We start from the raw sequence: 27,429 nt of genomic DNA, 5'->3' as shown, positions 1-27,429 counted from the left end.
TCAAAGCACTTCATAAGACCTTTAAGGGTATAAGGGCTGATGTTGGATACAGACGACATCTTTACCTGTATAATAGAATGCATGGATGAATACATGAGTTTATGAGAGAGTTCAAATGTTTAAAAATAAAAAACTATGTTCACTTTCATTACTTTAACAGCTTTTTTCATACATTTTTCTTTGGCTTATTCGCTTTATTCATCAGGGGGAATGAACCGCCAACTTATCCATGTTTTACACAGTGGATGCCCTTCTAGCTGCAACCCAGTACTGGGAAACACCCATACACACTCTCTCTCTCTCACACACACACACACACACTCAAACACTACGGACAATTTAGTTCATCAATTCCCCTAAAGTGCACGGAGGAAGCCCACATCAACATGCAAACTCCACACAGAAACGCCAACTGACCCAGCCGAGGCTCGAAACACCCAACCGCTGAGCCACCGTTGAGTCCCATGCTAATAAATAACTACTCAAATGTAAACTAACACACATTCTCTGTGACTTTGAGAGACAGGGCAGGAATACGTCAGACGTCCGGCCATTCATCACAGAATGCGCGCGTCATATCGCAGGTTATTAGTGCACAGATTCCCTGGCATTTACAAATGACCAGCGCCTATGGAAAACAGCACATTTCCTATATTTCTGCATACATCTCTGCCGTTTGATTGAGTGTGGAGGAGAGCGGCTCTCGCGTGTGCGGAGATAAACGCGGGTTTATTCAGTTTACTGCAGTATGAGACACGATTACAGGCGGACACATCATCTGAGCACGTCGGTCAAGATATTATACTGTAAAAAATATCCGTAAATTAGCAGTTTACTGTATTTATGTTTGATTTCCCCTGTTTATTTATGCTTTTCAGTTGCATTATGAGACTCTGCTCTTTCTCCCAACAATTTTCACCCTTGAAAAGTTGGAAAAAGTGACATTTGTAATAGTGTGCAGTGCTATATTGGCTGTGTTGGTGTTGTATTTTACGCTACAAACACCTTGTAAGCACTTATTTCTGTAGATATTATTTATTAAACATTATATTATCTCAAACTACTAACAAAAATGTCAATAAAAGCCGTCAATACAAGGATCTTTGAACTTAAATGGTTTGTTGCAATCTGTTTCCTCAAATGATTTGAGTTACCTTAACATTTTGGGTTTTACAGTGTGCTGGCCCATATCTATCAGCTGATATCGCGTCCATTCACTGCGCTCCGACTATGAGAACCCCGTAACAGAGTGAAAAGTGAGAGCGTTTGCATGCAGTCGTGCAGAGCGTGTGTGTGCGCTGCTGAAATGGACATGAATCTGTCAGATCTCTGGTCTCCGTGCGCCGTCTATATCCACACACATCAGCGTCATCATGTCCGCAGGTCAGAGCCTGGCGGCGCAGGCCACATCAGCATCACAAAACAGCACCGGCTGAAGCTGTCAATGAAATGATGATGTTTGAGCGCTGCTTGACAGGCAGGAGGACAGGAGCAGAGAGAAGATCGAGATGCACCAGTCCAACTGACCATTTGATGGCATCTACAGGAAAAGTCAGAATTATTAGCCCCCCTGGATATTTCTGTTTAAAGGAGAGCAGATTTTCTTCAACACATTTCTAATCATGATAGTGTTAATAACTCATCTCTAATAACTGATTTATTTTATCTTTGTCATGATGACAGCACATAATATTAGACTAGATATTGTTCAAGACACTAGTGTTCAGCTTAAAGTGACATGTAAAGGCTTCACTAGGGTAATTAGGGTAAAGTTAGGGTAATTAGGCAAGTCATTATATAACAGTGGTTTGTTCTGGAGACAATCCAACACTAATATTGCTTAAAGGAGCTACTAATATTGACCTTTTAAATGGCTTTAACATAATTAAAATCTGCTTTTATTCTAGCTGAAATAAAACAAATAAGACTTTCTCCAGAAGAACAAAATATTATAAGAAATACTGTGAGAGATTCCTGAATCATTTGGGAAATATTTGAGAAAATAAATAAATAAATAAATAAACCATAGGAGGGCGAATAATTTAGGCTTTTTATTTGCAAATATAAATACTACTGTAAGCGGGTCTGACCGCCAACTTATCCAGCATTTGTTTTATGCAGCGGATGGCCTTCCAGCTGCAACCCATCACTGGCAAACACCCACACACACTTGCATTCACACTCATACACTACAGACAATTTAGCGTAGTCAATTCACCAATACCACATGTCTTTGGACTTGTGGGGGACACCGGAGCACCCGGAGGAAACCCACGCGAACAACACGGGAAGAACATGCAAACTCCACACAGAAACGCCAACTGACCCAGCCGAGACTCGAACCAGCAACCTTCTTGCTGTGAGGCAATCGCGCTATCCACTCTGCCACCTTGCTGCCATGTTTATCTATATGTATATAATTACTCACTGACCTAAGATGAAACTAATAAAGCAACCTAAAAAGTACAAGCTCTATGCACTTACTATAGTACTTATACTAATGCATAATGCATGATTAAATTAATAGTTACAGTGTATACGTCGCCTTAAAATAAATTATAACCAAATATTTTAGCTTTTAATTAAGGTTTGTGATCAAAAATCCACTCAGAGCCACTTGTTTGGTTAATAAAGCTACAGCAGGTCTCGAATAATTCATTTATTAAACGACAGAAAATATTACTTCACAAATTGCACTGTACATAAATGAACTAAACATTTGCATATAATTCAATAATAGTATATATTCAGAGTAAATAAACGCATATATAGAGTAAATGCCAAGTTAATTTAGGGTGCTTTCTTACCTGCTTTATTTAGTTGGGTTGAATCGCACTAGAGTTCGTTTTCCCTTTTGGTGCGGTTCGTTTGGACAGGTGTGAATGCAGCAATCGTACTCGAGTGCACACCAAAAGCGGACCAAATAAGCGCACCGAGATCTGCTTGAAGAGGTGGTCTCGGTACGCTTTCAAACGAACCCTGGAGCGGTTCTTTTGTAGTGAGAATATTATCCGAACTAAAACAGGTCCAACAGCAAAAAGTACTGCGCCTTTTGGACTAATCCAGCTGCCGTAGGCCAATGCGCTGTGCATTATGGGATATGGAGGAAAAACATTTGTTGACAGCGATTTACCAACAGAGAGAGAGAGAGAGAGAGGGGAAAACATTAGCTGATGGATCGTTGGTAGTATTTTCGCAAGATGAGCATGTCGCAGTTTAGCTAAAGTAATTCACGCTTCCTCCTGAAGTGACGAGTGATGCATTAAACACTGTTTTCCAGCCGCGGCCGCGCTTCATTCTCGTAATGTATAGTTTGTCTAAAGCAGGGATACAATCAGCCAGCGCACTCGTCCCTCCAGAGTAAAAGGTTTTGTTTACCTGCGGGAGTTCGTTGGCATTTTCCCGCACGTGAATTCTGACCAATCAATAAGCAGTTTAGGAAATATGTTCAACAACATCTGGCCAATGAGAGGTGTGGTTTTTGTCACATGACTGCATTTTGGTTCGTTTCAACTGGTTCGGACCAAAGCCAGCAGTGTGGTGTGAAAACCACCCAAAGACAGCAGAAGATTCAACAATGTATCATTTATTACCCTTGGTCCGGACCAAATGAAGCGAACTACAGATGTGAAAGCACCCTTAGTCGCAAAAAAGATGATAAAGTGAAGTAGGTAACTGAGAGAATAGTAAACATTAATGTACTCAAATCAACAGAATTCTAGTTATATTTGTATGCACACACACACACACACACACACACACACACACACACACACACACACACACACACACACACACATATTGTGGAGGGTCTCAAAGACTTGCTCTTAAAAATAGGATGTAAAAGTGAAGAGGCGAGGCAGTCACACTAGTTTGGTCGTAAAAAAACAGGAAGATTTCTCGAACACATCCCGGGTCAGCGTTCGCCACGGGCACTTTAAACCGCTTTATTAACATGTATAGAGGCGAATACGCTGTGAAGTGGAGGAGATCAGGTGTGCTGCGTATGATATGAGCCTGCAATGACAGCCCTTGATATTCATTCAGACCGGCAGGAGTCCCATCAGCCCCTGCAGCACCATCATCCACACATACATTACTGTCAGAGCCAGGTAAGAGTCGAAAAATACAAGCAACTTTTGTCATAAAGTCTCGAAAAAACAAAACAAAAACCCTGGACTGTCCCTCCGGGGTGTGTTGATATGAGGTGCTCATTGATAAACTCTTAAAGGGATAGTTATTCTGATGGTCCACTCACATTCACTTGATGCAAAACCTGTTTAAGCTTCTTTCTTCTGTTGAACACAAAAGAATAATCTGCTAATATTAATAATCTGTATTTGTTTGGTTCTACTATGGAAGTCAATGGTCTTCAGCTTTCTGAAAGAAAGTGATAAAGGCAACACAGGCTCATTGTGGACACGTACCCCTGTCTACATTTCTGGAGAGCGTGAATAATGTAGCTAGAGGTACGTCTGGCTGCATTCGTATTTAAAATGAACGCTACGATGCAGAATGACATCGCAGACAGCTTCTATTCATTTTAGGGCTACCAGCTGACCGCTTACCTCCGTACAGACGGCTTTTTTTCAGTGTTACCAGTTTGCCCAGTGGCTCGCCACACACTGCAAGAGACTGATGTGGAGTGAAGTTGCCCACGATGATGGGGTTTGAGTCCAGTGAAGAATGGTTTCATAAACCTGGTAAAACAAACGTAAATAATAAATAAACAGGTCACACTTTACAATAAGGTTCATTAGTTAATGTTAAGTAATGCATTTACTAACATGAGCAAACATTGAACAATACATTTACTACACTATATATTCATGTTAGTAAACGTTAGTTAATGAAAATACAGTTGTTCATTGTTAGTTCATGTTAACTCGTGGTGCATTAACTACAACAGGCTGAAAACGTGGTGAAATTATGTAGCCGAGACAGCTTTTCTTTTGCTAGTCTGCTTTTAAAAACAATATCGGTTGGGTCTAGGGAAGTGGGTGGGTTGGTCAGTTGACAACAAGCTGGTCTGGTCGACTGAAGTGTATATTGCGCCCTCTGGAGAATGTACGCAAGAGGTATTTGTGATCATCAGAAAGTGTACACAGCGCCCTCTGGTGGATTATCGTGAGAAGAGGACATGCAGGAGGAATCTATAATTATTAGAAAGTGTACACAGCGCCCTCTGGTGGATTCACGTGAGAAGATGGCGCGGAAGAGGAATTTGTGATCATCAGAAAGTGTACACAGCGCCCTCTGGTGGATTATCGTGAGAAGAGGACATGCAAGAGGAATCTATAATTATTAGAAAGTGTACACAGCGCCCTCTGGTGGATTTACGCGAGAAGATGGCGCGGAACAGGAAATTGTGATCATTAGAAAGCGTACACAGCGCCCTCTGGAGGATTATGTAAGAAGAGGAAGCATAAGAGGAAATTGTGACCATTAAAAAAAGCGTACACAGCGCCCTCTGGAGGATTTACGTGAGAAGAGGACGCGTGAGAGGAATCTATAATTGTTAGAAAGTGCACACAGCGCCCTCTGGTGGATTTACGCAAGACGATGGCGTGGAAGAGGAAATTGTGATTATCAGAAAGTGTAAACAGCGCCCTCTGGAGCATTACGTGAGAAAAGGACGCGTGAGAGAAAATTGTGATCATCAGAAAGCGTACACAGCGTCCCCTGGAGGATTTACGTGGGAAGAGGACACGCAAGAGGAATCTATAATCATTAGAAAGCATACACAGCGCCCTCTGGAGGATTTACGTGGGAAGAGGACACGCAAGAGGAATCTATAATCATTAGAAAGTGTACACAGCGCCCTCTGGTGGATTTGCAAAAACAAAAACCACGAACAGACGTACCTAAGGTAACGCATTTCGCTGTCCCCAGACATGTAGACCTGGGTACGTATCCGCAATGAGACTGGGTTGCATAAAGGTTTGGAACCACTTGAGGGAGAGTAAATAGTGAGTATCCTACATTTTAATTTTTGAAAAATTAAATCTAATTAATTAATTAAATCTTTAATTTAGTTTAAAAATCCTAAAGTCTTGACACAATGCATCCTATAACTGATTTAAAGCAGAGCTATTATACAAAAAATCCTTTTTATGAGGGGTTTAAACAGTTGTGCGGCAAGAGTGTGTAAATATAACCAGCTTCTGATGGTAAAAATTTATTATTTTTATTTTTTTATGAATCACACTTGATAGAAACAGTCTGCAGAAACACTTTGATTTACATTCTACCTTTGTACATGTGATCAGAAGGGGAAAGCCCCGCCCACTGGTGTCCATCTCTCCCTCATTAGCATAGGATTTTGAATCTGCCACTATCCTGACACACAGGCATCTGTAGCTCCGCCCTATTCTGAAATCTAATTTTAAATTTAAAGCGACAGTCACCAAAACGTCACAATTAGGATCAAAGCCTCAAAGGGTCAGTTCCAGAGATTTTTTTTGAGCTGAAACTTCACACACACACTCTAGAGACATCACAGACTTATTTTACATCTTGTAAAAAGGGATTTAATAGGTCACCTTTAAAAGATAGTTATTGTGAAGTGCGCTCTATAAATAAGCTTGAATTGAACATGCATAAAAGTATACAAGTTATAATGCGGCGGACGCTCCATAACAATTGAATGTTGTTGACCAAATATGCATGTTCACCAGTCGGGACGTCTTGTTAAAATTGCCTGCCAAATTTTATTATCAGGAGAAACGTGGTCATAATTCTGAGATATGTCTGGGAGGAAGCACAGAGATTCATTGTGTTTGTCCTTGACCCCCAGACTGAGGCGAAAACGCAACAATAGAGCTCAGACAGCATGTTGAATATGACAACGGGTCTGTGAATGATAGACGTACAGTTCATTCAATATATGTGTGTGTTGTCGTTTAGTCCTGTCACGATATCTATTTTTTGTTGTCCGATAGATTGCAGCAAAGTATATTGTGATAAGTTATATTGTTGTCATTTTCAGACTAATACCACTCATTATATAATGGCAGAATGACAATATAATATCATAACAATGAAGTGACACTCTTCCAAAGAACACATCATGTTTATTCTTAAGAGTATTTAATTTAATTAGTCATTTTAACAGTTTAATAATCGGGCATTGGAATCAGAATGTGAAAATGCATATCCTTAATAAATAATAGTAAATGTTAACAAGATAAAGAGTAACCAAGGCTGCGATATCTGCTAGCAGATCTATTTTCAGCTGTCAGACACCCAGATGAGAATATACTATAGTCATTTAGAGTAAATACGAAAGTGTTTTAACCATACTGACACTGACACCTCCAATAGGGATAGAGATGTTGCTCAATCAGCTAAAATGTTGCTAGAATTGGTGTTGTATGTGTGGGTGATATACAGTGCATCTGGAGAGTATTGACAGTGCTTCACTTTTTCCACATGTTTTCATGTCCCAGCCTTATTCCAAAATGAATTAAATTGATTGATTTCCTCAACATTCTACACACAATCCCCCGTAATGTGGAAAAAGAGTTTTTGAAATTGTTGCACTTTTATTACAAATAAAAAAGCTGAAAAATCAGATGTACATCAGTATTCACAGCCTTTGCTCAATACTTTGTTGATGCAGCTTTGGCAGCGATTACAGCCTCAAGTCTTTCTGAATATGACGCCACAAGCTCTTCACACCTGTCTTTGGAAATTTAGGCCCATTCCTCTTTGCAGGACCTCTCAAGCTCTATCAGGTTGGATTGGAAGTGACGGTGTGCAGCCATTTTCAGATCTCTCCTGAGATGTTCAATAGGATTTAGGTCTGGGTTCTGGCTGGGCTACTCAAGGAGATTCACTGAGTTGTTGTGAAGCCGCTCCATTGATATTTTGGCGGTGTGCTTTGGGTCATGGTCCTGCTGGAAGATGAACCGTCGCCACAGTCAAAAGCACTCTTGTGCAGGTCTTCATTCAGGATGTCTCTGTACATCGCTGCATTCATCTTTCCCTCTATCCTGACTAGTCTTCCAGTTGCTCCTGCTGAAACACATCCCCACAGCATGATGCCAACACCACCATGCTTCACTGTAGGGATGCTGTTAGCCTGGTGATGAGCGCTGCCTGCTGTTCTATAGACGTAACGCCTGGCGTTCACTACAAAGAGTTCAGTTTGAGTCTCATCAGAGCAGAGAGTTTAGTTTCTGATGCTCTGAGAGTGCTTCAGATGGCAAACTCCAGGCGGGGAGTGTCTTCCGTCTGGCCACTCTACCATACATGCCTGATTGGTGGATTGCTGCACAGATGGTTGTCCTTATGTAAGGTTCTCCTCTCTCTCCACAGAAGAACGCTGGAGCTCAGACAGAGTGGCCATCGGGTTATTGATCACCTCCCTGACTAAGGCCCTTCTCCCCCGATCACTCAGCTTAGATGTCCGGCCAGCTCTAGGAAGAGTCCTGGTGGTTAATCATCTTCCACTTATGGATGATGGAGGCCGCTGTGCTCATTGGAACTTTCAGAGCAGCAGAAATGTTTCTGTAACCCTCCCCAGCCTTGTGCCTCCAGACAATCCTGTCTCAGAGGTCTACAGACAGTTCCTTTGTCTTCATGCTTGGTTTGTGCTTTGACATGCACTGTCAACCCTGGGCCCTTATATAGACAGGTGTACGCCTTTTCAGATCATGTCAAATAAGCTGAATTGACCACAGGTGATCTCCAATGAAGCTGCTGAAACATCTCAAGAATGTCCAGTGGAAACAGAATGAACCTGAGCTCAGTGTAGAGCTTCATGGCAAAGGCTGTGAATACTGATGTACATGTGATTTTACAGCTTTTTTTTTTTTTAAATAAATTCACAACAATTTTAAAAACTCTTTCTTCACATTGTCATTATGGGGGATTGTGTGTAGAATGTTGAGGAAATAAATCAATTTAATTCATTTTGGAATAAGGCTGGAACATAAGTAAATGTGGAAAAAGTGAAGCGCCATCAACACTTTCCGGATGCACTGTAGATTGCATCACCAAAAATTACTGAGGTCATGTCAATGTCAAATAAATGTTTCTTCAAGCTGGATACTAGCATCTTTAAAAATAACTAGTAAAATATTATGTACTTGGGAAATATTTGCAAATAATAATAATAATACCTTCACATAATTTTGTCTTTATATGTAGATTATGATCAAAGCGAAGACTCCATGCCAAATGCACAGCATGCACATAATAATAAAGCTATGTTAATATATTTGGCTTTACCTCTACAATCTCGTCTGGAGGCTATTCATCTCTTCATAGTGTTCTGATGGGCAGATAAAGCAATGCATCGTCCTCCTGTCATCTTTAAAAACCCAAATATTAATCAGTTTCCCTGGCATGAACCGTCTGACCCCAAATGCTCCTGCTTTTATATGTTCTGCGACCTGCTTCTGCTGGACTGATGCGCACATATATGGCCATTTATTTCGGACACACACACACACACACACACACACACACACATATGTCCATGCCAGACGCGGACAGCAACAAAGCATCAAAATTCATTAATGCCGTAAAGAGAATCTTATCAGCGTGACACACTGCCATATAGTCATGTATATCAGCTGAGGAGATCATAAATTAGCCGTAGACTCACAGTCATTTAACCTTGAGGCGACTTTTGTGTGCTTTTGCATGTTTATGAACACAGACTGGCGTTTAACTGAGGCTTAGGTCAAAAATAAGTGCGCAAAACTGCTGACAAATGAATAGAAATATAGGGGAATTGATTTAGCATGTTTAAGAACATTGGTAACGTGTTTCTTGCATGTTGCTGGTGTTGTTAGCATGTATTAGCAGATTACTGGCGTGTTTTAACATGTTTTAGCACACTTCTGCTGTGTTTTTCGCAATTATTGGCACAATTCCGTTGTATTTTAGCACATTGCTAGTGTGTTTTAGCATGTTTAAGCACATTGCTACTGTGTCTTAGCACATTGGTAACATGTTTTTGCATGTCTTAGCACATCGATGGTGTGTTTACGTGCATTTTAACACATTACCTGTGTAATTTAGCATGTTTTAGCACATTGCAGGTGAGTTTAAGCATGTGTTAGCACATTTCAGGTGAGTTTTAGCATGTTTTAGCACATTGCTGCTGTGTTTTAGCACACTGGTAACATGTTTTTGCATGTTGCTGATGTTGAGTCACTTTTCCGGAGTCATGTAGAATTTTTTAACATAGTGCTGTTTTTTTAGCATGTTTAGCACACTGCTGGTGTGTTTTGGTATGTTTAGCAGATTGTTGATGTGTTTTAGCATGTTTTAGCACATTGCTGCTGTGTTTAATCATGTTTCAGCACATTGCTCGTGTAATTTAGCATGTTTTAGCACATTTCAGGTGTGTTTTAGAACACTGATAACATGTTCTTGCATGTCTTAGCATATTTTAGCACATAGCTTGTGTTTTTTGCATGTTTTACCACATTGATGGTGGGTTATAACATGTTTTAGCACATTGCTGCTGTGTTTTAGCATGTTTTAGCGCATTGCTGGTATGATTTACCATGGATTAGCACATTGCTAATGTGTTTTAGCAAGTTTTAATTCTCTATAACGATTAGAATAATTTATGCATTTATGTTTGTGTGAACAAATCTGTTTGCATCTAAGATCACCTCTAAAATTCCTAACAATTGTGTTGTTTGTGAATAAATAAAATAAATAAATAAATAAATAAATAAATAAATAAGACTAAATAAATTAAGAAAAATAAATAAAATAAATAATAAAATAAAAATAAATGAAATAAAACAAAATGAAATAAAATAATAAATAAAAAAACACAAACAAATAAAAATAAAGCAATAAAAAATAAATAGACAAGATTAAATCGATTAATAAATAAATAATATATAATTAAACAGATAGATGCACAAATAAATAAACAAATAAATAAAATAAGATAAAAAATGAATAAAAATAAATAAAATAATAAATCAATAAAGATTAAATAAAAATAAACAAACAAACAAGTACAAAGCTAAATACATAAGATTACATAAATTATTAAATGAACAAAAAATGTAATAAAATAAGATTAAATTAATAAATACAAATAAATACTGTAGGTTGAATGTAAACCCGGCCTGCCACATACATTCAGCCTGTGAGCTCCACAAAGAGGCAGTCTAACAACTTCTCACAGCTGGACTGTGCCGAACCCAAGCGAACAAAACCCGACTTATGCTGTGAACAATAGAATATGTATGTATCAAAACTAATAAATAGATACCAAGGCTCGGCCTGGCACGTCAGACACAATGGCTGGTATTAAAATAACTGGCTTGATGTCATTGTTCTCAGGCCAGTGTGTGGTTTATGTGTTTATGCCTGTATGAATGAGCCGGAGATCACAGAGCCGTCCTTGTCTGATACAGTGATGAGCCTTTCAGTCCCACAATATGCCCAGTATCTGCTAAACTCATCCAGATACAGCACTGATCTGATGCCTGCAGAAATCTCTTCAAAACAACCCATCAGAAACAACCCAAAACACAGTACAGAGACTCTCAAAGCATTTTACACACAACACATAACTACTTAGAACTACTTATAGTATGGGGCTGCTGAATGCTTGATTCTGATTGGCTGATGAGCATTCTGAGGTTTGCTGTTATTTTCAGATAAATGCACAGTTAAAGTAGTTCCGGCAGGTTTTGCGCGCATTACAGCTCCATATCACTACGCTGAATGATTTCACTTATTTTACAGCTAGTATGGTTTAGCACATTGCTAGTGTGTTATTAGCATGTTTTAGCACATCATCTGTGTGAGTTAGCATGTTTTAGCAAATTGCCAGTGTGTTATTAGCAGGTATTGGCACATCATCTGTGTGATTTAGCATGTTTTAGCACATTGCCAGTGTGTTATTAGCATGTTTTGACATCATATGTGTGTGATTTAGTATGTTTTGGCACATCATCTGAGTGATTTAGCATGTTTTAGCACATTGCCAATGTGCTTTTAGCATGTTTTGGCACATCATCTGAGTGATGTAGCATATTTTAGCACATTGCCAGTGTGTTATTAGCATGTTTTGGCACATTATCTGTTTAATTTGGCATGTTTTAGCACATTGCTAATGTGATTTAGCATGTTTTAAAACATCATCTGTGAGATTTGGCATGTTTTAGCACATTGCCAGTGTAATTTAGCATGTTTTAGAGCATTTCTGGTGTGTTTAGCACATTGGTAACAGGTTCTTCTATGTTGCTGATGTTTTTAACACATTTTATCACATTGCCACATTTCTGGTGAGTTATTAACATGTTTTAGGATATTGGTAACATGTTCTTGCATGTTGCTGGTATTGTTAGCATGTTTAGCACATTGTCTGTGTGGTTTAGCATCTTTTGGCTTGTTGCTGGTGTGTTATTAGCATGTTTAGCATGTTGCCAGTGTTGTTTAGCATGTTTTAGCACACCATCTTTATAATTTAGCATGTTTTAGTATATTGCTTGTGTGTTTTAGAGTGTTTAGTACATTGCTGGTGTCTTTTAGCATGTTTTAGCATATTGTTTCTGTGTTTTAGCATGCTTTAGCACATTGGTAACATGTTCTTGCATGTTGCTGGTGTTGTTAGCATGCTTAGCTCATTGCTGGTGTGTTTTAGCTAATTTCTGGTGAGTTATTAGCTTGTTTTAGAATATTGGTAACATGTTATTGCATGTTGCTGGTGTTGTTAGCATGTTTGGCACATTGTCTGTGTGTTTTAGCATGTTTTAGCTTATTGCTTGTGTGTTATTAGCATGTTTAACATGTTGCCAGTGTTATTTAGCATGTTTGACACATTGTCTGTGTGTTTTAGCATGTTTTAGCTTATTGCTGGTGTGTTATTAGCATGTTTAGCATTTTGCCATTGTTATTTAGCATGTTTTAGCACATTGGTAACATGTTCTTGCATGCTGCTGGTGTTGCTAGCATGCTTAGCTCATTGCTGGTGTGTTTTAGCTAATTTCTATTAACAATATTAACATGTTTTAGAATTTTGGTAACATGTTCTTGCATGTTGCTGGTGTTGTTAGCATGTTTGGCACATTGCTAATATGTTTTAACATGTTTAGCACATTAACAGTGTGTTTTAGCATGTTTTAGCTCATTGCTTGTGTGTTATTAGCAAGTTTTAGCATATTGGTAACATTTTACTTGCATGTTGCTAGCATTATGTTGCTAACAATGTTTTAGCAGATGTTAAAAGCATATTTAAGCACACTGCTAGAATGTTGAGGCCCATTTAATTCACAAAAAGGCACAAAAAACCTTGATCGGATCTTGATCTTTGTTAGTATTATTTTATAGTGTTTATTATTAATAATTAAATATAACAATATTAATATGATTGATAGAATATTGATATATTTAATTAGCTTTATTTTTCTTTTTTTTAAGTAGGTGTTACTACTTCAGCCTATCAAGGCTTATCAAGGAACGCTTTTTGAAGTTGAAGTTTAATTAATTACATTTAATTCGGCCTTCATTACAATTGACAGATTCACTCCGTAATTGATTTAGTTGGCTTTCAAATACATATTGCTATTTGCTAATAAACTTACCTTGTATATATTCAGTGAGTAAAATATAGTCCATAAACAAGTGCTTGACATATCCTGCCATTTACATTATAGTAATTTACTCTACAGCGCCATCTACTGGACACCTTTGAGATTTACATGTATGAAACCAAAGCCATACTTTGGTGGTTTACGGTGTGAAGGACGCTGTAACAGTGATGAGTAAATGTAAAACACCCTTGATAAACTGTTTAACATGCTATAAATGAAATATACTGTTCAAACTAAAGCAGTATATGGTGTAATAGGCACAATAGTAACACAATGTGCCTAATATAACATGAGTATGTCATCATTTCCCTATTGTATCCAGAGTGTAAATTATTGCACAAAAACCAATGAAAAATGTACAAAGTGCAGTCAAATGTGCGTGAAAACAACACTCCCTCTTTCAGGTTTCACTTCCTCATGACCAAACTTCAGCTTCAGTCAGCATGAAAAACAGAAGCAGGAACAGTAAACATGACCTCTTATAGAGACACAAGTGAACTTACACTTTCAACTTCAGCAGATTATTCGATGTCTGTGTGCACAGGTGAGTCAGTTGTTTTTTAATATTACCAGTGTGTTGTGCTGTAATATAAACACTTTTCTTAAAGTTGTTCTTTTGTTTCTTAAATCAAGACTTGTTTTCTGGTAAAAAAAAAATATAGTTTTGTTTTCAGAAATATGTCAAATTTGGATGACTTTCTAGTTGATCATTTAGTATCAGAAGTGGCTTAAATGAAAGGCAAAGGCCTCTAGATGACACTTATTATACCACAATAAAAGATGATCATGCCTTGATTTTGAATGATTTCATTAGGATAGAAAGATGACTTTGCTTAAACAAAAGTCTAGATCAGGAATAATGTCCAGTATAGAATATAAAGTCCTGCTGCAGTGGAGACAGAATGAATATTGTGTCTGACTCCATCATGAGCTTGGAGGACTGCATCCATACATCTCTGACATGACTCAAATCACTGATTAATAAAGTCATCTGGAATGGCAAAGAAAGCGTTCTTGCAGGACTTCCAGAGCTCATCAAGATTATTTGGAAGCATCTTCAATGCCTCCTCCTTCATGTTACCCCAGACATGCTCAATAATGTTCATGTCTGGTGACCGGGCTGGCTAATCCTGGAGCAGCTTGACCTTCTTTGCTTTGAGGAGCTTTGATGTGGAGGCTGAAGTATGAGAAGGAGCGCTATCCTGCTGGAGAATCAGTTCTGTGGGTGCAAATGTCTTGTTGATGCCGGAGGTCAGAGGAGAATGGCCAGACTGGTTCCAGCTGATAGAAAGGCAACAGTAACTCAAATAAGCACTCGCTACAACCGAGGTCTGCAGAAGAGCATCTCTGAACACACAACACGTCCAACCTTGAGGCGGATGGGCTACAGCAGCAGAAGACCACACCGGGTGCCGCTCCTGTCAGCTAAGAACAGGAAACTGAGGCTACAATTCACACAGGCTCACCAAAACTGCACAATAGAAGATTGGAGAAACGTTGCTGCTCTGATGAGTCTCCATTTCTGCTGCAGCATTCAGATGCTCGGCTCAGAATTTGGCCTCAACAACATGAAAGCATGGATCATCCTGCCTTGTATCAGCTGTTCAGACTGGTGGTGGTGGTGTAATGGTGTGGGGGAGGTTTTCTTTGGGTCCATTAGTACCAATTCAACACCACAGCCTACCTGAGTATTGTTGCTGACCATGTCCATCCCTTTATGAGCACAGTGTCTCCATCTTCTGATGGCTACTTCCAGCAGGATAACACACCATGTCATAAAGCTCAATCATCTCAGACTGGTTTCTTGAACATGACGATGAGTTCACTGTACTCAAATGGCCTCCACAGTCACCAGAGCTCAATCCAATAGAGCAGCTTTGGGATGTGGTGGAACGGGAGATCAGCATCATGGATGTGCAGCCGACAAATCTGCAGCAACTGTGTGATGCTATCATGACAACATGGAGCAAAATCTCTGAGGAATATTTCCAGCAGCTTGTTTAATCTATGACACAAAGGATTAAGGCAGTTCTGAAGGCAAAAAGGTCCAACCCGGTACAAGTAAAATGTACCTAATAAAGTGGCCAGTGAGTGTATATGCTTTATATGTTTGTTTCTAGAAAAAAATAAGCTTTTCTAGTCTATTAAATACTTCTTCATTTAAGAATTTGTAGATATTTACTAGAAACAAGTAAAACAAGCATTTCTGGTTGCAGTGAGTGATGCTAGATTGCCAGTGGTTGTATTTTCTGTCATCTGCACAGCATTGCCACATTTTCTTTAAACCATTTCCTTTAGAGATCTAATTTTGCCCAACTTCCTGAGGAAGTGCGGCACTTTACCTTTCACCGCATGGAACTAATGTAATGTGTAAGTTTAACTTTTATTGCATCAGAAAGTACTGAATGAATTATTATTATTGTGTTGTTGAGCGGACTAACATTTTTCTTGAGGAAATGCTTAAAAGGGTCCTATTTTTACAAGATGTAAAACAAGTCTCTGATGTCTCTAGTGTGTGTGTGTGTGTATGTGTGTGTGTGTGAGGTTTCAGCTCAAAATACCACACTAATAATGGTGATAACTCTCGGAAACTGACCCTTTTAGGCTTTGATCCTAAGTGTGTTTTAGTGACTGTCACTTTAAATGCAAATGAGATTGTGCTCTTTTCAAAAGAGGGCGGAGCTATAAATGCCTGTGTGTCAGCATAGTGGCAGATTCAAATACAAGACTGATGTCATATTCTTATAAGGGAGAGATGGTCACTAGTGGGCGGGGCTTTCCTCTGATGACACGTACAAAGGGAGCATGTCAATCAAAGTGTTTCTGCAGACTGCTTTCATCAAGTGCGATTATAATAATTACAATTAATACATTTTTTATCATTGTAAGCTGCTTATATTCACAAACAACTGTGTTTAAAGTGATTTTTTTCAATATGGGCACATAATATTTCTTATTTTTGCATATTAGATTTCCTTACAGAGAGCTAAAATTATCAGATCTTCATGGAGGAAGAGGAAAAACCACCCAACACCACTGCTAATCACACGGTTTCATCAGCTCCTGAGCATTTATCACCCCACCAGGAAACGTTACAGGGTAATGGAGAGTGTAAGTTGATTCTGTATGATCATGAGATCAGATTTTGACGTGATGTCCTCTGGGTGTGTGTTTAACGCATCAGACCTGTGTTGATGTGTGTGTACTCACCGGCAGCTGCAGAGGATGATCTGTGTTTTGGCGCCTCCTGTCTGACCACGGCGGAACTGCAGCAGCACTGGAGAGCCGTCAAGCAGGAGTTCAGGAGCGTTAAACTGCTGTTCGACATCCCCAGCGCCAGAATCATCTCACAAACCATCTCCAAACATGTGGTATGTTGAAGCTAACACTGAAAAAAAAAACAATAAATGTGAAAACATGCTCTACTTGAATATTTTTACCAAATTGTAATCTTCCCTCAAGTTATTTTCATTGCTGGACAGTGAAACTGAAACCTGGTTTTACACTGCAAAACATGCTTTTCTTGCTAAGATTTTGTCTTGTTTCTAGTCTAAATATCTAAAATTTCTTACATCAAGAAGCATTTTCTAGACAAGCAAAACATATCGTCTTGCTTTGAGAAAAAATATGCCAATATTAAGTGGGTTTTTCCTTAAAACAAGCTAAATAATCTGCCAATGGGGTAAGCAAAATAATCTTGTTTTCTCTTTTGACGTAAGATTATTTTGCTTACCCCATTGGCAGATTATTTAGCTTGTTTTAAGGAAAAACCCACTTAATATTGGCATATTATATCTTAAAACAAGACAATATGTTTTGCTTGTCTAGAAAATTCCTCTTGATTTAGGAATTTTTAGATATTTAGACAAGAAACAAGACAAAAAAATTAAGTAAGAAAAGCATTTTTTGCAGTGTAGAGCACAAATATTCATTAATATGGTGTAGAGCAGGAGCGTCAAAGTCAGTTCCTGGAGGGCCGGAGCTCTGCAGAGCTTAGTACACACCTATCTGTAGGTATCAAACAAGCCTACAGCACTCAATAAGTTTAATCAGGTGTGTTTAATCAGGAACTAAACTGTGCAGAGCTGTGGCCCTCAAGGAACTGGCTTTGACACCTGTGGTGTAGAGCCTCCTTTTGCAACCAACAACACATCAGTTCATCTTGGGAATGACAGATACACTGCAAAAAATGCTTGTCTTGCTTAGATTTTTTGTCTTGTTTCTAGTCTAAATATCTAAAATTTCTTACATCAAGAAGCATTTTCTAAACAAGCAAAACATATCGTCTTGTTTTGAGAAATAATATGCCAATATTAAGTGGGTTTTTCCTTAAAACAAGCAAAATAATCTGCCAATGAGGAAAGCAAATTAATCTTGTTTTTTCTTTTGACGTATGATTACCCCATTGGCAGATTATTTTGCTTGTTTTAAGGAAAAACCCACTTAATATTGGCATATTATATCTTAAAACAAGACAATATGTTTTGCTTGTCTAGAAAATTCCTCTTGATTTAGGAATTTTTAGATATTTAGACTAGAAACAAGACAAAAAAAATTAAGTAAGAAAAGCATTTTTTGCAGTGTAGAGCACAAATATTCATTAATATGGTGTAGAGCAGGAGCGTCAAAGTCAGTTCCTGGAGGGCCGGAGCTCTGCAGAGCTTAGTACACACCTATCTGTAGGTATTAAACAAGCCTACAGCACTCAATAAGTTTAATCAGGTGTGTTTAATCAGGAACTAAACTGTGCAGAGCTGTGGCCCTCCAGGAACTGGCTTTGACACCTGTGGTGTAGAGCCTCCTTGTGCAGCCAATAACACATCAATTCATCTTGGGAATGACAGATACACTGCAAAAAATGCTTGTCTTAGATTTTTTGTCTTGTTTCTAGTCTAAATATCTAAAATTTCTTACATCAAGAAGCATTTTCTAGACAACAAAACATATTGTCTTGTTTTAAGATATAATATGCCAATATTAAGTGAGTCTTTCCTTAAAACAAGCAAAATAATCTGCCAATGAGGAAAGCAAATTAATCTTGTTTTCTCTTTTGACATAAGATTATTTTGCTTACCCCATTGGCAGATTATTTAGCTTGTTTTAAGGAAAAACCCACTTAATATTGGCATATTATATCTTAAAACAAGACAATATGTTTTGCTTGTCTAGAAAATTCTTCTTGATTTAGGAATTTTTAGATATTTAGACTAGAAACAAGACAAAAAAATTAAGTAAGAAAAGCATTTTTTGCAGTGTAGAGCACAAATATTCATTAATATGGTGTAGAGCAGGAGCGTCAAAGTCAGTTCCTGGAGGGCCGGAGCTCTGCAGAGCTTAGTACACACCTATCTGTAGGTATCAAACAAGCCTACAGCACTCAATAAGTTTAATCAGGTGTGTTTAATCAGGAACTAAACTGTGCAGAGCTGTGGCCCTCCAGGAACTGGCTTTGACACCTGTGGTGTAGAGCCTCCTTGTGCAGCCAATAACACATCAATTCATCTTGGGAATGACAGATACACTGCAAAAAATGCTTGTCTTGCTTAGATTTTTTGTCTTGTTTCTAGTCTAAATATCTAAAATTTCTTACATCAAGAAGCATTTTCTAAACAAGCACAACATATTGTCTTGTTTTGAGAAATAATATGCCAATATTAAGTGGGTTTTTCCTTAAAACAAGCAAAATAATCTGCCAATGAGGAAAGCAAATTAATCTTGTTTTTTCTTTTGACGTATGATTACCCCATTGGCAGATTATTTTGCTTGTTTTAAGGAAAAACTCTCTTAATATTGGCATATTATTTCTCAAAACAAGACAATATGTTTTGCTTGTCTAGAAAACTCTTCTTGATTTAGGAATTTTTAGATATTTAGACTAGAAACAAGACAAAAAATCTAAGCAAGACAAGCATTTTTTGCAGTGTACAAGTCCTGCACAGTGGCCAGAGGGCTGTTGAGCTATTCTTCTTGCAGAATAGTGGTCAAGTCAGTACGTGTTTCTGGTGGAGGGGAGCCTTTCCTGACTCACTCCTCAAAAAAACATCAAATTGCTTAATAACATTTAAATCTGGTGACTGTGCAGGCCACGAGAGATGTTCAACTTCACTTTCATTTTCATCAAACCCCTCTGTCAGCACTCCTGCTGTGTGTATTTCTGCATTCTCATCCTGATACACGGCACCACCTACAGGATATAATGTTTGATGCATTGGTGCACATGGTCCTCCAGAAGTGAAGTTTATTCATAAACTAATTGAGAGGATCTTGTGCTTATTATTGATCACAGCTGGTCCTGCATTAGCCAATTCATAACACACCAATCAGACCATTCCTAAGCACCATAAATAACCTAATGTCCATACAACAGCCATCTTCAATTTGAAGAATCCCCCCTTCCACCCCTACTCCTCCTCCATCCTAAATAGGCGGCACGGCGGCCCAGTGGTTAGCACTGTTGCCTCACAGCAAGAATGTCACTGGTTCTAGTCCTAACCAAGCCAGTTGATGTGTCTGTGCGGAGTTTGCATGCTCTCCCTGTCCTTGCTCGGGTTCCCCCCGGGTTCCAACGTTTCCTTCCACCACCAAAAAACTTACGACTTGAGTTAATTGCCAAATCCAAATCAGCATCATAGACATGCTCCTAGTAAGTAGTTATCTCTTAAGAGCACTCACTATCTGTTCATGAGCTACTACAGCAGGGGAGTTCTCCACATCTACCTGAGCTCAAACTCTCCTCTCGCCCTGCAAAAGGGACAGAGCCCCAGGCTCGAGGATCTTATGAAATCAGCGATCTCTCCTGGGACAGCAAGCTGTCGGGGGAGCTGCCCTCTCTGTTCTGCCGCCCTAGACGTGGATATAAGTGAGGGCGCGGGTGGTGAGGGTAGTGTCGCGGACGCCGCCCTAGAAGCAGATATAAGTGACGCCCTCTGTATTCTGCCGCCCTAGGCGGCTGCCTAGGTCGCCTCTATGGACGCGTCAGCAATGTTTCACATTGTCAACAGCCCAAGATTTTCGCTGCTGGCACCACTGAAACTGACGTTTGGCATTGGCACAAGTGACCAAAGGTTTATCTATAGCAGCTGGCTATGTATGCTGACTCTGTGGAGCTCCAGACCAACAGTTTTGGTGGAAACAGGAGAGTTGAGCTGCACATTTAGTTCTGCAGGGTTGGGCAGCTGTGCTCTGATGTTTTTTGTTTTTCTACATTTCAGTCTGGGTAAAAATTCATCGTCTCTTTTTCCAAATGTGTCCTGCAGGTGTACCAGGTTGTGGTTATTCGCTCGGGTAGTTACGACTGTGAGCGCGTGGCTATCGAGCGCCGCTATTCAGACTTCCTCCACCTCCATCAGGAGCTCCTGTCCGACTTCAGCGAGGAACTTGAGGACGTTGTGTTTCCCAAAAAGAAGATGACCCGAAACTTCTCTGAGGAGATCATCGCTGAGCGTCGCGTAGCTCTGAGAGACTATCTGACCCAGCTCTACTCCCTCCGCTTTGTCAGGAAATCCCAAGCGTTTCAATCCTTCTTCACTCATCAGGAACTGAAATCTGCATATGATCTCCTGAGGGGGGGACGCTTCTCCCGGGCCCTCGAGGGCCTCCAGAAGGTGTTGGTGCTTCAGGAGAAACTCTCCTCTCATGATGCTACGTTAGTGATTCCGACATTGTGCGCCATATTGGTTTGCCAAAGGGATCTAGAGGACTTCGAGGCTGCCTTCGAAACTGGCAGAAAAGCTTTGCCCACAGTGAGGAGATATGAGCTGCGAAAGCATCACGGGCCCCTGCTGGAGGCTCTGGTTGATTTGGGGTTCAGTCTGGAGCTGCCGGTGGCTCAGCTACAGGACGAGCTGATCAGAGTTAATGACTCTCCATGTGGGAAAGAGACACAGATGTCTCTTAAAGAACTGGTGGTGCAAGAGTTTGTATGATTTTTTTGTGTGACTAAAATGATTATGAGGCGAGTTTCACTGCATTTATTTAATTATTTTGTTGTCAAAATGTACACAAATCTAAATTCTTTAATAACTTACCTCGAGAACCATTGATTTCTTGAATTTATGTAAAGGAAACACTGAAAGAAACACCAAGAAACTTGACTTTACCTTCAATCATTGACTTTTCGGCTTAGTCCTTTTATTAATCAGGGGTCACCACAGCTGAATGAACCGCCAACTTATCAAGCATATATTTTACGCAGTGGATGCCCTTCCAGCTGCAACCCAACACTGGAAAACATTCATACACACTCTTTCACACTTATACACTGCAGCCAATTTAGCTTACCCAATTCCCCAATTCCTGCATGTTTGGAGTGTGGGGTAAACCGGAGCACCCACAGGAAACACACGCCAACACGGGGAGAACATGCAAACTCCACACAGAAACGCCAACTGACCCGGGACTCGAACCAACGACCTTCTTGCTGTGAGGCTACCCAATCATCATATGCTGAGATTCAAATGAACCTTGAAATATTGTTTGATTGTACTCAACTGAGTGTTAGCTAAAACGTTAAATAAAAGTGGTAATTATGACGCTTGAATATACAGTATACACCATATAATTACCACATTTGTATTTCAAGCTAATTAAATTGCACTGCAAAGTGTTTTAAAGCACACAGTTGAATTTAAAAACGTGAAATAAATATAAAACAGTGCTTTAGTTCAGCTAAAGTAATACAAATGTGCTTAAAGGGGCCTTAAAATATATAATATTATAATATATATTAAATTATTTTAGAACAAACATATATTAACCCAATATTTGACTATAATGTGGTGAAAATAACTGTTAGTTACGCTATTACACGACAATAAATATGAATAAAACAACTTAATGCTATAACTAATGTCTGTATTTACAAAAATCCTCAGTAAGAAAATAAATAGCAACTTTTAAGTCGTTTACAGTTGTTATTTGCCAGTAATGAACTGTAACAAGCGAAGTTTGTACACAGTAAAGTAAAAACTCACCTCAGTAATGACTCCTTTCAGTGATTGAAGACGAACTGGCGTGTTTAATTAGGTAAATTTAACCATACAGGAAAGGGTTAATGCGCCACTTCAGACGAAAGCAATAAATTGTCGATACATTCGACAAAATTGTATATAGCAAATCAAATTAAAGTAAACGATACCATATAATACAGACTAACATTAACTTAAACGCTTTATTATGCGATTATACTTCAAACATAAGTAATAAATCTGAAATTATTGTCAGTGGATGTGTGTTGTGCGACTCGTCGAGTCTTGCACATGTTGCTAGAGCGCATGCGCAGAGTTCATGCGGACTGCTATTTATTTTAGCAGCTCGTGCTACGCACAGTAATGCTGCCAGTGTGGAAGACATAACTGTCAGAAAAGCTCGCTTTATCTCTCTTCATTCACTTAAAAACGTGTAGTGTTAGTTCTGATTTGAAATGGCGAACGATGGTGGAGCGAAGCTGTCTAAAAACCTCCTGCGGATGAAGGTAAATAATGTTAGCCGACTCTCCCAGTGTCGGAGGAATATGATGAGCTCGTGATTGGGATCGTACTAAAATGTCCTCGTGTTTGAGGTCGGTTTTGTTTTGATATGAACTGAATGCTGTAGATCACTCGCTGCAGAACACGTGACTGATAGACAACAGTCTGTCTCTGTGTGTGTCTGTTCATCTGTGTCTCTGTCCATTATTTTATCCGCCATATTGTATATCCCATTCGTTCTGTCCATTTTTTTCATCCCTCTGTCTTTATACTTGTCTGTCTTACCATCTGCCTTGTTGTCTTACTTTTCATGTTTGTTTACCTCGTCCTTTGGTCTTTCAATAAATCTCTATTTCCATCTTATTTTTTTTATCTGTCTCTCTTTCTGTCCATCTTTTCTTCCATCTGTCTTGTCATTTGGTCTGTTCTTGTCTTTCTGTCTGCCCATCATTTTTATCTACCTCCATGTGTCATTTTATGTCAACGTCTTTCTTCTGTTTATCTGTCTGTCTATCTTTTAATCTGTTTTTCATCTGTCTGATAATCTGTTTTTGTCTGCGTCCATCTGCTTGTCATTTGGTGTCTGCATCTTTTTTCCATCTGTCTGTCCATCTTCTCATCTGTCTGTCTGTAGTTCATGCAGAGAGGATTGGATGCGGAGGTGAAGAAGCAGCTGGATGAGGAGGAGAAGCGGATCATCAGTGATGAACACTGGTTTCTGGATCTGCCCGAGCTCAAGGCCAAAGAGTGAGACTTCAACAACTGTTTTTTTTACTCTTATCACGGTGCTTGTACACCCAATGAATGAAATAGTGTATGACAACAAATATCTGTGGAAACCCATTTCTGGTGCATAAAAAAGCCTCAATCAAAAACATCAAACCAATACCTAATTATACTAATACTCAATTAAAGGGGCAGTTCACACTGAAATTAAAATTGTCATCATTTACTGCACTTTGATTTATTCCAAATCAAAACAATTTATATTTCTTTCAGCACAAAATAAGATATTTAGAATAAAGCTGAAAACCTGTAACCAGGAAAAACAAATACTATGAAAGTCAATAGTTACCAGTTTGCAACACGCTTTAAAACATTTTCTTTAGTGCAGTTAAAAATTATTTAATCCCAAAGGTTTAGAATATTGACCAAAAGCAAGCAAACAAATAAATAAAATTCAGACATTTCCAATATGTTATATCTAGATCAATGGATCCAAAACCACCAGTAGGTGGCGACAAATACCTGACTGATTCAATAGTGTTTCTTCCCATACTGATAAACTTCCGGTGAACAGTTAATGTGACTTATTTCTAAGGGTGTCACGATCCTAAAGATTCTAAAGGCACGATTCGATTTTCGATTATGAATGATTAATTAATGACCAATTAATTATTTGTAGCCTACCGTTTAAACTACCTGACCTGCATGGTCTTTGTTTTACCCATAAACAAATCATACAGTAAATGAATAAAGGCAAGATGCACACATAATTACCTCCTGTCAATCACTTTTTCTGCGGGACTCGTGAATAGGCAGTGATCTGTGTCATTATAATGGCGTCTGTAAAAAAGACGCACAACCAACAGGAACCAGCCAACAGTGTCTGAGGTGTTCGCTAAAATGACAAAGTACAAGTGAGTGAAAGATTGAAGCAGTCCTCTGACTGCCTGGACCTGCTGTCTCGAGCGCATGGCTGTGTGTGCATCTGTGTCTGTGTGGTCACGTGATGTGCGTTTTCAGAGGTAATGAGGAAGGAGGGCTGCTCAGAAATGCTACACGCCACTGTGGATGTCAAATCGTTGTTGTTCTAAAATGCCATTTAAAAACAAAGACAGTGTAAACAGGGCCTGAGTGTGAACTTTTCGCGAGCGGATTTGCAACGGGGGCGGGCGGAGGATCGCGATGCTGGTGTTGTCTATCGGACGAACCATACGTAATACGTATATAGCAGAGCTTGCAAAACTGTGTTTTTTTTTTTTGTCGACAACACGAACGTTGTCAACATAACTCACTGGAAATCCAAAATGCTTAAACACCGGCGACTTCATTGAAAGAGGAGAGGGTTTAAGCTCTGTCGACGGGTCTCCTGCTTCTGCAGTTTAACAAGCACTTCAACAAGCCTGTTTTTTTCCCGCTTGGCAAGCCAAGCTGACGTGACATCGGGGCGTGGCAGCATCGACGATTCTATTTTGTAATTCGATAATCGAAATTGAGCATAAATTTCGATCGATTTCGATTAAGAATCGAAATCGTGACACCCCTACTTATTTCCATTCCTTTTACAGCATCTATGTTGTACTGCAAATAAAATACAATCAGTTAAATAGACCCAAGCATTTATTTAGTTGATCAAGCGCAAAACGAGATCAAAAGTTGTTTACTCGCACACGTCAGAATCAGCAGGCTAGCGCAGAAGCTCCATTTAACATACTGGGGTAAAATAAATGCTCATATTATAAAGACACGACGGGGGAAATGTAAATTAATGTAGTGTTTCTTGTACAATCTGAGACCCGCTTATATCGTATATCAATTAGGCATTGAAGATGGTTGATTTTTAAAGAAAACAGGCCTTTTTGTAACTGCATACAGTAGGACTGTGCGATAAATCGAATCACAATTTGAAATGTTGCGATTAGCTTATCACAAGAGGCTGCGATATGACATAGATTTGTATTTAATTTCCCACGCCCCGAGCAAATGCATGACTGCAGTCTGCGTGTGACAAGTCTTACAAGCCAATTAAGTGTGCACGCTTTCATCCTGCCCAATCAGAATTGCACTGCCGGATTATGGGGAACGCCCACAATAAAACAAACAAACAGATGAGTGGGATGATGGCGTCTTCCGCATTAATAGACTAAATATTATTAAAGAAAAAAACGCACGTCAGTGATATGGGAATATTTTGTTCACAGACACCAAACAAAAAAAGGTTATTTGTAAGAGCTGCCGCAGGATTGTTGCAGGCATGAGGAAATACAACCAGTACCTAAAATGTCTACAATATTAAATTGCAAATCAAATCTAAATATCTGTTAAAAAAATTTTGCAATTAAGATATTTTCCCCAAATTGCACAGCCCTAGCATACAGCGTTTGAACCAGGACACTTTAAAATGAAAGTCCTAATGCATGTACCCCATTAAAAATGATTCTAGTTCTAATGCAGTCTGACATTAGCAAATATTCGTTGCCTTATGGATATCTGATGGTTTATCAAAATGTCTCTTAAATTGACAAAATTACAAGGTATTTTTAACTTTGCCAGAAACCACATCATCGAGGAGAGAAGTTTCGTTCCCTGTGAGGATCTGGTTTACGGCAGAATGTCATTCAAAGGCTTCAATCCTGACGTGGAGGTACAGCTTTCATCCGTTTACAGCCGTTTGCTTCCGTTTTGTTAACTGTTCTCAATTATTGTGTTCACGTTATTGGAGCATAATCTGAAGAATAAGCTAAAGGCACAATATGTATGATTTTATTTGTATTAACATATTCAAAAGCCACTTGAACAGTTTATTATATCTTTATTTTTCACTCAGTCATCAAAACACACCTTTGTTTGTTGTGAATACACGCCCTCTAGTGGCTAAATTTACATACTGTGCCTTTAACAATGAGCTGAAAATGCACGTCTTGCTCTAATTATAGCCACTGATAGCCACCTGTAATCTAAAGTGGGGTTTATTCATCACAAGTCTGAATCTGTTGCAGAAATTAATGTTACTAATGAACGCACCAAGAGAGGAAGAGGATGAAGAAGAGGAGGACGAGAGCATGAACAAAATGGAAACCGATATTACGGATGAAGAGATGGCCAAAAGGTGAGCAAGGACAAATACATCTGTAATCTACACATCTGTTATATATATATACGAGGATAGTGATGAAATGAAGCGTCTAAACAATTTTACCAATTACTTCGCTAAAGCAATTCGAAACCGCACATGCTAGAAACCCCTGCTGGTCAACACTCAAACAAAAGATGCATTAGAATTGACTCCCAAACATATTAAAATTGAAAGTTTAACCTATAAATAAACTTGGCTCGTCATCTAAGATCATTAAATGTTAAGTCTCTGCATAATGTTCTTTCATTTAGATGTTTTCAAGGCTTATATATTGCTTGTTAAACTGCTAAACAGGCCAGGAGGAGACTATTAGCTACTTTTAACCATTACTCCTTTTCATTTTATACACATCTCCTTAAAATATTTAACAAAATTTGTAAAACTAATCCGAGATCAATCAGTGAAACCTGTTCAGTGATTGGCCACTGGGGGGCGACCTGAATGAATCTGCGTGATTCTTGTAGATTTTATATTGCACAGATCGCCCCCTTGTGGGGAAGCAATTTCGAAACCATATTGACCA

The 27,429-nt window shown here is 39.0% G+C and overlaps 3 protein-coding genes across 6 annotated transcripts in view; 2 read left to right on the top strand and 1 right to left on the bottom strand.

Annotated features, from left to right (window-relative positions):
- Positions 1-22,623, bottom strand: part of rpgrip1l (RPGRIP1 like) — a 135,279-nt gene extending 112,656 nt beyond the window's left edge. For both annotated transcript variants that reach the window (XM_073942100.1, XM_068217379.2), the window contains exons 1-3: positions 22,553-22,623; positions 16,791-16,968; positions 4,569-4,700 (exon numbers count right to left, since the gene is read on the bottom strand). The gene's annotated coding sequence lies outside the window, so the exon portion shown is untranslated. The remainder of the gene's footprint in view (positions 1-4,568; positions 4,701-16,790; positions 16,969-22,552) is intronic.
- The window catches only part of mphosph6 (M-phase phosphoprotein 6), a 365,175-nt gene that overhangs the window by 336,759 nt on the left and 987 nt on the right, over positions 1-27,429 (top strand). Inside the window, exons 1-4 of one of the 3 annotated variants that reach the window (XM_073941995.1) lie at positions 22,875-23,052; positions 23,682-25,032; positions 26,236-26,414; positions 26,770-26,879. In XM_073941995.1, the coding sequence (XP_073798096.1) occupies positions 26,277-26,414; positions 26,770-26,879 (248 nt within the window). In that variant the 5' untranslated portion in view covers positions 22,875-23,052; positions 23,682-25,032; positions 26,236-26,276. 3 annotated transcript variants of the gene reach the window in all.
- Positions 14,017-21,603, top strand: snx20 (sorting nexin 20). Its single transcript, XM_005163188.6, has 4 exons — positions 14,017-14,124; positions 16,551-16,691; positions 16,797-16,951; positions 20,837-21,603. Exons 2-4 carry the CDS (start codon positions 16,586-16,588, stop codon positions 21,503-21,505), a joined length of 930 nt encoding a protein of 309 aa, XP_005163245.2. The 5' UTR covers positions 14,017-14,124; positions 16,551-16,585; the 3' UTR covers positions 21,506-21,603.

This window comes from Danio rerio, chromosome 25 (assembly GCF_049306965.1).
Source record: "Danio rerio strain Tuebingen ecotype United States chromosome 25, GRCz12tu, whole genome shotgun sequence".
Classification (NCBI taxonomy): Eukaryota; Metazoa; Chordata; class Actinopteri; order Cypriniformes; family Danionidae; genus Danio; species Danio rerio.
This window is presented reverse-complemented; position numbering and strand designations above follow the sequence as displayed.